The 10222-nt window shown below is 43.9% G+C and overlaps 1 protein-coding gene across 1 annotated transcript in view; it reads right to left on the minus strand.

Moving 5' to 3' along the window:
• The window catches only part of LOC142661821 (vesicle-associated membrane protein 3-like), a 28418-nt gene extending 19823 nt beyond the window's left edge, over window positions 1-8595 (minus strand). The window contains exon 1 of the mRNA XM_075839420.1: window positions 8356-8595. Coding sequence (XP_075695535.1) covers window positions 8356-8462 — 107 coding nt within the window. The 5' untranslated portion in view covers window positions 8463-8595. The remainder of the gene's footprint in view (window positions 1-8355) is intronic.
• Window positions 8596-10222: the final 1627 nt, after the last annotated feature.

Here is a 10222-nt window from a genome sequence, read left to right on the forward strand (position 1 = left end):
TACACCCCTAGATAAATACCTTAAGGGGTCTAGTTTTCTAAATGGGGTCATTTATGGGGAGATTCTATCGCTCTGGTAGCTCAAAACCTCTCCAAATGTACAGTGGGGCCTAAAACATTTTCAAGCAAAATATGAGTCCTGAAAGCCTCCGGGTGCTCCCTCCCTTTCGGGCCCTGTCGTGTGTCCAAGCAATGCATTAGGGTCACAATGGGGGCATTTTTGAAAACAGGAGAAACAGGGTGATATATTTTGGGGTGTGTTTCTTCATTCTCATGGTCGCTTTACACAGAAATCGGTCTTCAAAGTGATACTTTTATGAAAAAAGTGTTTTTTGTTTTTTTTTCACCTGCTATGCATTAAATTTAGCAAAAAACTGTGGGGTCAAAGTACGCACTACACCCCTAGATAAATACCTTAAGGGGTCTAGTTTTCTAAATGGGGTCATTTATGGGGAGATTCTATCGCTCTGGTAGCTCAAAACCTCTCCAAATGTACAGTGGGGCCTAAAACATTTTCAAGCAAAATAGGAGTCCTGAAAGCCTCCGGGTGCTCCCTCCCTTTCGGGCCCTGTCGTGTGTCCAAGCAATGCATTAGGGTCACAATGGGGGCATTTTTGAAAACAGGAGAAACAGGGTGATAGATTTTGGGGTGTGTTTCTTCATTCTCATGGTCGCTTTACAAAGAAATCGGTCTTCAAAGTGATACTTTTATGAAAAAAGTGAAATTATATTTTTTTACGCCTGCTTTGCATGAATTCTTACAAAAAAACTGTGGGGTCAAAATACTTACAACACCCCTTAATAAATACCTTAAGGGGTGTAGTTTTCAAAATGGTGTCACTTGTGGGGGTTTCCACCATTCTGACACCTATGAGCCTCTGAAAACCTGGCTTGGTGCAGGAAAACAAAATGTACTTCAAAATGTATAAAATGATTACTAAATTTGTAAGTCTTCCAAATTGCTCAAAAAAAAAAAATTTTTTTCAAAAGTGCTGCCAAAATAGAGTAAAGAGATGGAAATATATATTTAATTAAAAAAATTGTACAGTATGTGTGTACATATGTCACATATTGCAGTTAAAAATAGGGAAAAATGATAATTTTTACAAAATTTCTTCAATTTCTCTATTTTTTAATTAATTTCCGCAAATCGTATCAGTCTACTTTTACCACTAAAATAAAGTACAACATGTGACGAAAAAACAATGTCAGAATTACTTGGATATTCAAAACTTTCACAGAGTTATTCTCTGATAAAGTCAGACATACCAGATTTGACAAATCTGGCTTGGTCATTAAGGTACAAACATGCCCGGTCATTAAGGAGTTAATATGCAGATTTGTATCGCTATGAACATGTGTAAACCCAGTGCATTTCATGGTGACGTCACATTATCCATTGTGCGATGGTTTTATGTGTATTATGATAACGTTTTGTGATCATTTTTCAGAACACCGGTGCTTAGTCTCATGATTTCCTGTAAATATGATAGATGCAATACAATGTCACACCACTAGAGGTCAGCATGCTGCACATCTGATTTGTGAACCGCTGCCAAGAGGAGTTGCAGGATTTGGTGCAAGGAATTTCCCTGGCAAAACTCCACAAGGTTCATAGGGAAACGCTGCAACCTGGAATATTGAATACACCCTGTATCTCTACTGTAAACAGGAAACTTCTCTGCTGTGTCACAACAAAAGCTGCAAGACAAATCCCAGCACAGGAGAGGAGTCCAGACAGATTTGCAGAAAGGCAGAGCTTCCATGTCAAATTTGGTAAAACGTCATCTACGGAGAATCCGCATCAGCTTCATATGAGATTTATGGCTTTTACAGAAACGCTCTGATCAAAAGTCACAGTGACAACAAAGGATATTCTGGGATGTAGGTAGCGATAAATGGAAAGTTTACAACTGGTGGAGCAGATCAGTCTTTTCGTGCACAAGTTTATTATCGGTCAGGTTATCCGCATTACCGAAGGATCTACCGCAATCTACACCTTGTGCCGCAGGACCGACTGTACGCGGTGTTATATACGGGATAAAAGTATTGGAAATTATAAGATTATAAATCACTGATGTGTTCTGTAAGGCCATGTTCACACGCTTAACAAAATGCGGCTGAAAATAGAGCGGTTTTCAAGGGAAAATTGCTCCTGATTTTCAGCCGTTTTTTGAGCAACTTGCGTTTTTTCCGGCCATTTTTGGAGCGTTTTTTTCTTTCAAGTCAATGAAAAACCGCTCCAAAAAAAGGCTCAAGAAGTGACATGCACTTTTTTACGGGGCGTCTTTTTACGCGCCGTTATTTGAAAATGAGGTGTAAAATAAAATCAATGGACCGATGTTTGTAGGCGTTCTGCTTCCGATTTTTCAGAAAGTTCACGGCCCCTAAAACGGCTGAAAATAGCCTGTGTGAACATACCCGAACAGATTACAAGAACTCGGCTGCTGTGACTGACAATATTAATTGATCAAATAGGTACATTAACCCCTTATAACCCACACCTCAGCAGCTGCAGAACCTCCTTTTTGAAGTGGGAGCAATGACGACCTAACATGAATTCCCATCATAGAGTCCACTGCTGGGTATGTAATATGTCGAACCTCTTTCTCGGTCCATACAAGGGATAAGTGGTAATGATGGGGGTTACACTTCCCGGCTACTCCTCACATGACACGTGGTGTCGGCTGGTGACGAGCCCTCTACATTGTGACAGTCGCCCTCCGTGGTCACGTGTGAGGAGGCAGCTGACCGCTTTATCTACAGCCTCGTGCATTCAGTTACTGAACACAAGATCGTCTTATCTGCTGATTTCATAAACCAGACGGGACCCCCTCCCCCATTTATAATACTGCCGCTGTCCATCATACAAGACAAGAACGTGTAAGTCACCCACAAGTCGCTTCGCACCCCCCAAACCGAAATATCTGTATACAATGCAGCGAATAAAGAGAAAATCTTAGCACTGAAGCCAGAAGTGTGAATCAATCACACAGTCCTAGATATCATCCAGTCATTACATATACACCAAGGGTGGGGCAAATCCACCGCAAATAGAGGCCTCACCGATTATTCAGAAACTAAAAGGAGAACTCTACAGGGCACCGCATGCAGCCAACTGCACCAACATAACCACAGAGAACTATGCCCCCCCCCCCCCCCCCCAGATACCAAGTGGTAGGGAAAAGCTTCTATTCACTGACAGAACGTATGTGAATAATCAAACGAGGCGAGAAGTCTTCTGAAGCCCCCCGCCCCAACCCCCCAACATCAGCACTCACTGCAGGACTGGACATCGGACGTTTTGGGATTGGCAAAAAACAAAAATCCACATATACACCCCCATCATTTAATGAACGCAGCCCAGACATCAGATTATTCCAGAACAGCGAGGCCGCGACCAACAACGGCCCAAACATATACAGGCCGCTGATGGCAGAGATCGGAAGCAAATAATTCTACCTGCACACGGGACGGAAATGCTGCATTGTATTATGGGATCAGCAAAGGGGGCTGAAATGTGATAAAACCTCAGCCACACACACTGCAGGGAAAAATATATATATAAAAAATACTAAAATAAAAAAAAAAATTAAAAAAAAGGTGTGGAAATTGACCCGCCGTGCGGATTCCCAATCTGCAGCACGTCAATTTATTTTGCGTAAACGCTGTGAAACTTCCGCACAAAAGTTTGATGGAAATTCCTCAGGGTCTTGTTATCTCTAGGCGCAGCTCTCAGCGATATGATAACTGCCGTCCCCTCCAGATATCCCCGCACACCATTATAATCACTAATCAAGACGGCACTAGGGAAGTGGGCGGAATATGTCGTGCAGGAAAACAGGAACGGACAGTGCAGAAGTCTTTTCCATGAAGGGTCATTATGGGGCCCCCTTATCTGGCAGGAAGACATGCGAACTGCAGATAAATCCCCCTCCCCCCCACATCTATATACGTGCGCTGTAGTGATTTATAATATGGTTAGATAGATCAACACCAGCTGATTGGAAACTACAACTCCCAGCAGGTGGATTTTTTCCCTGACTGATAACATCCCCATCGCAGGTTAAGGCCTCGTGCACACGACCGTGATTTTCGGCTCGGACGGCCACGGAGTGTCACCCGCAGGCTGCCCGCTTATCGCTGGCCACGCGCATGGCCGGGTGCACTCTTTTCTAGGAGGCTGGACCGCAAAACACGGCCGTAATAACACATGTCCCATCTTATTGCGGTCCAGGCCGCTGGGCAATGCACGGACCGCGGACATACATTAGTATTACAGTAGATCATGCAAGCGATCCAACGATCGCTGCTTCAAGTCTCCTAGGGGGGAAAATAAAAAAAGTAAAAAGCAGTTCAATAAAGTTTTTTTTATGTTCCAAAGAAAATAAATTATTAAAAGTAAAAAATAAAAAAATTAATGGCGTAGAAAAAAAATATATAAAAAAAAACACACAGATTGCTGTTTTTTGGTCACCTTAGAGCTAAAAAAAAAATTAAATAAAAAGTGATAGTCGCATATACCCCAAAATGGTATCAGTGAACACTACAGCTCCCCCCGCAAGTGGTAAAACAAATTTGGTATCGTCGTAATCGTATCAACCTGTAGAATAAGGTGAATATGTCGTTTTTACCTCCTGATGGACGCCGTAAAAACAAAACCCTCCAAAATATGGTGTAATTGCTGTTTCTTGCCCATTTCACCCCACATATAATTTTTTCATCTTCCCAGTACATTATGCGGTACAGTAAACGGTGCCATGAAAAACTACGAACTTGTCCCGCAAAAAACAAGCCCGCGTATGGCGATCTAGACGGAAAAATTATTTTTTTTTTTTTAGAGCTTTTGGAAGGTGGGGAGGAAAATGCAAAAGTGAAAATCCGAAAAATACTTTGTGTTACAATTCCTTGCCATTTCCAAGATCTCCACTTGCTGTCAGTGTATAGGAACATTCTTGATTACATCTACAGGCCAAAAGCCTGTACAGACCGAACACTTTCACAGCGGAGGATTCGTTACAGTGTTATCCAGTCTAAACACTATTCTGAGCTAAACACATCGCTCTACTGTCCTGATAGATTGTTACAATGTATCAGTGCAGATAGAATGAGAATTCAGGCTGCGTAGCTCGCAGATCATGGCCTAGACTGGATACAATTGTAACAAACCCTCAGCTGTAAGAAGCATTAGGTCTGGGCAGGATTATAGCCTTTGGATGTAAAGAAAAAAGTTCGATTCATGGACAACAAGCAGAGATCTTGAAAACGGTAAGGAATTGAAACGTAAAGTATATTAGAAAGTCGATCGGACGTCGTGCACGGAGAGCTGCGACCGCATGCTGGGAGGGGTACAGTTGCCGGGGTAACCATATGGCCCGCGAGAATCGTACACAGGTATGGAATAGTGTAGTAGACGACGCTATTCCATCACGCAGAGTCCAGTAAAAAAAACTAAAAAACCTTTACATTGAACGCATGATTCTTACGCGTTTTACGACTCTTCAGAATGGTCAAAAAAGCGCAAAAAGTGTCTAAAAACACAATACGTGCCAAGTAACGTTCGTCTATGAGCCGTTCTGTGGCGTAAAGTTTCCCGTCACATAGTAACGCGCAGAGAGTCGCCATCTAACCCAGATTTTCACGTTTATACGATATGTCGTTAGGAAAAGTGACGCGGGACGCCACTCATTCACCAGGAGTTCTCCACCCAATAAATATAAAAGATAATAAACAAATAAATACTTCACAGACACAGATAAAATGGCGAAACTAAGGAAGTTACAGAACTATGGACCAGGCAATATAGGGTTAAGGGTGGAGTCAAGTAAGGTGGGGTGTCTGTCACCCTCTACACCTCAAGTAACACCTCCCCCACCCTCCACTGAGCCCCTCACACACTCACATGATGACGCCGGGACCGAAACGAAGAAACTTTGAACCGTCAGAAAGCGGACGGTTCTGTCACAGCGGCACAACTAAAAGTGGAAGCTGATTGGGGGAGGCTTATATGACGTCACCAGGACGTCAGTTGGCAGTTGGGCAGTTGGGCAGTTGGGCAGTTGGGATGGGCAGTTGGTGGGTAGGGCTAAACTCTTTCCTGTCCGGAATTTGTCTCTGGCGCAGGTCTAGTGCCGAGGAGGAGGCCGCCATTTTTATGAAGACCAGATTTAATAGTAAGCGTATAGCTCGCATAGAACGGGAACTGGGAAAAGTAGATGTAAGATGTTGTGCCTCTTTGTGTGCTCGTGCGTTGTGGTCTGTGACAGTTCGCCTGTTGGTCTGTCAAACAGGGGAATGAACCTGAAGCGCGCCTATTGCTGCGCAGTTCGTTTGAATCTATTGTCCTCTGTAATCAGCCATGCCTGATATCAACTTTTATAATAAGGGGTTGTGGCCTTTAAAAATTGGGGGTCCAATTTTTATTACTTCTGATGCAATTTTGCTATTCTTTTCTAAACCAGTCCTGTAAAAATGGTTATCACAGTTTTTATATTCTCCGGTTTGTCGTTTTTACCAATAAAGTGTTAAACCAAAAAAAAAAAAAACAGCGTTCCTTAAAAATTGTACAGGATTAGAATAAAGAAAAGCTTTTTTCAGCAAAAACCCATGGGCCTCCCTCCATGGGTTGTGTCTGGCGCCCCCCGCAGTGAGGAGGACTATAATGTGGCGGTGGTCGAGCATGCGCGCTGAACCTCCATTTAAAGTCTATGGAAATAATGGAAACAAACAGGTACAGATCTCAGCTGTTTCCATCAGTCTCCTAGACATTGCCGCCGCTGCTCCATTTAATGTCCTTCTCACTGCCGGGGGGAAGGGGTGCAGTGAAGAAGAACCCTCCGTACTCACAATCGGTGGGGGTCCCAGATTATTAATTCGATAGGACCTGCATTGTACCTTAAGGGTAGGAACACACACAGCGTAAACACTGCAGATTTTCCGCAATGGATTCATGGCGGAAAATCCGCAGCGTATTATATTAGCAGCAGTGTGGGTGGGATTTCAACAAATCTTGTCCCCACTCTGCGGAAAAATGCAGCCAAAAAACGCACATAAACCTGCGGTGCGGTTTCTTCAGCTGCAGCATGTCAATTAATGCTGCGGAATCGCAGCTCTTCTGTTGCGGGTTTTCCCATTGAATTCAATGGGGTGCTTGAACCTGCAACAGAGTGGTGTGTGTTGCCATGTTTGCGGTGGAATCACAGCGATTCCGTCTCAAAAATCGCATTTAAGAATAAAAAATAATAAAGTTATACTTACCCAGAGTTCCCTGCTTCGTCTCCAGTCCGGCCTCCCTGGATGACGTAGCAGGCCAATCACAGGCTGCAGCGGTCACATGGCCTGCAACATCATCCAGGGAGGCCGGAGCAGACGTCAGAGGAGAGAGGGGGTAAGTATGTGCGCTTAATTACGCCGCAGAATTTACGCCCGAAAAAACGGGGGGCAGGTTTTCGGATGGCATTCCCTGCGGTGTTCAGGACGGATATGCTGCGCAGCTTGACGTAGCGTATCTGCCCTGTATAAGCCGTGTGTATTCCTGCCCTAAAGGGGTTCTCCCACCATCTGAAGTGCTCTGACTGCCGGAACCCCCACTAATCCTCAGGATGAAGGAGCCGCAGCATTAGTTATAAGTTTATTTGCATTTTACACATAGCATTTATGGCATTTCCATAGTATGTCCATCACCTATAAAGAAAACGGGGCTGTGACCCTCATTGCCGATTATAAACAGTGCTCAGCCATCTCCCTATTTACGGCATATCCCGTGGATTTACCATAAATGTGTAAAATAGGATAACCCCTTTAAGCGATTAGGTTCCTTATAGGGGTTTTCCCAACTTAGACATTTATGGTATTTCCGCCGGTTATGCCATAAATGTCTGATAGATGCTGTGACGATCACCGATCTCAGGTCACGTCACAGGGGTGAACTACACTACTAAGTTTATTAATTTACCTCATAAATCCACGCCCACCTACTCTAGATGACAGGATTATGCTAAACTACTCCCGTAGTTTCCAACACCCCAATAATTTATACCACAGTATGCTACCACCACCTATACTTATCTAGGCAATAGGGGCCTAAGTCTCTATGTTCCCTTAACACCAGTTCCTATAACACAGGTTATCTAAATTGAACATAAAATACAGGTAACGTTCCTCACCTTCGGAAGATTAAGTTCTGTAAGACTACAAGGAAGAGACTTATAAATATTTCAGATTTAATACACAATAGTGCAGTGCAATACATAAAATAGTTGTCAGAATAAAAGATAAAAAATATACATACAGTTACAATGCAATCAAACAGTTTATGAAAATAAAAGGGATAAAAGAAAACAGAACAAAACCTTACTGATGTACAGCGGCGATATCCTGGCTGTGGGGACAGCTGAAAATATGGGCAGTCACTCCAACCGAGATATGGATCCCCAACGACTGACACTGACCCTCACTTCTCATGGCATTTTAAACCCAGTTTTTTCCCTCCAGTTCACTGGCTGGTGATGTCACTGAGAGGAGGCTGTTCATATGATAATGAAGCATACTCCTCCCATTACACAGTTGTATTTCTATAGAGAAACATAAAAGTGATCATGTGTCCTTGCAGGAATCCCCTAGAAATATAATATTACCTGCATTCACCTGTGCAGACATTTACCAACCAGGGCATATCAAACACCACTATAATAGGCCCATGTTTTTAGCCAATAGCCAATCCCAGGTAGTTCCTCTGAGTGTAGGGATCTGAATTTGACATATATATGAGGGCTATTTTCCCTGATCATAACTAGCTATGTGGGTCATTTCAAATATAAATTATGACGGGGTTTGCCTTGATGTATCATACTTTCTTTGAACACCATGCCATTCTCCCATGTTTCTCCTGGTCCACAGACAGACACACCACAGGCATCCATTTGCATAGCTTTAGATGTTTGGTCAGGATGTTTGGTCAGCCCTAGTGACAAATCCTTAATCAGCACATCTCGCACCTTGGTGAGGAAAGAGCCAATTAAACATTTGTCAGACAGTGGACATCCTTTGATGGCCAAAGATCTGCATTTCCTATGCAAATCAGATGTATCTTCTGTGTCAGAGGGAGTTATGAAATTACCTCCTAGTAACCTACTTTTGATTCTCTTACCTATAACACCACACCTCCCCCCTTAAGACATGGCATGGGATCATTGATATAGCCATCAATATCCCAAGCCGATCTCCGCAGCTTCCCCCTGGCGCGATAACCCATCTGCGTTGCCATGCTCACTGCCCTTTTTGTGCTGGATAGTGAAATCATATTGTTGCAAGGCTAAACTCCATCTCAGCAGCTTCCCGTTATCACCTGCTACCCTGTGCAACCAACTAAGTGGGTTGTGGTCGGTCACTACGGTAAATCTGCGCCCATAGAGGTATGCCTGTAATTTCTGCAAGGCCCATACAATGGCCAAACATTCCTTCTCTACAGTGGCATACGCAACCTCCCTCGGTAGAAGCTTTCTGCTCAAATACATTATTGGATGTTCATGCCCTTCTGGATTTACCTGGCTGAGCACTGCGCCTAGCCCATAGGCGCTGGCGTCAGTCTGCACCACAAACTTACGAGTGAAATCCGGGCTTTGCAAGACTGGGGAGCTAGCAAGGGCAGCTTTTAAAGCTGACAGAGAACTCTCGCAGTCGGCAGTCCAATTAACTATTTGAGGCTGTTTCTTCTTTGTGAGGTCTGTCAAAGGTTTTGCTAGGGAACTATAGTTAGGAACAAACTTTCTATAGTATCCTGCGGTCCCCAAAAAGGACATAACCTGTTTTTTGGTCTTAGGAGTGGGCCAGGCAGAAATTGCATCAACCTTTCCTGGCTCTGGCTTTAGTGTCCCTCCACCCACCTTGTGCCCGAGGTACTGCACTTCGGTCATGCCGATTTGACACTTTCCAGGCTTGATGGTCAGTCCTGCATCCTGGATACGCCTGAGCACCTGTGACAGGTGGGTCAGGTGATCCTCCCAGGTCTGACTGAATACAGCAATGTCATCCAGGTAAGCGACAGCAAACCCTTCAAACTTCTCTAACAGCTTGTTCACCAAGCGCTGGAATGTGGCAGGAGCGTTTTTCATACCAAAGGGCATTACCTTGGACTCATAGAGTCCAAAGGGGGTGATGAAAGCGGACCTCTCCTGCGCTTCCACGGACATAGGGATTTGCCAATACCCCCGACTTAAATCCAT

This window comes from Rhinoderma darwinii, chromosome 10 (genome assembly GCF_050947455.1).
Source record: "Rhinoderma darwinii isolate aRhiDar2 chromosome 10, aRhiDar2.hap1, whole genome shotgun sequence".
Taxonomy (NCBI): domain Eukaryota; kingdom Metazoa; phylum Chordata; class Amphibia; order Anura; family Rhinodermatidae; genus Rhinoderma; species Rhinoderma darwinii.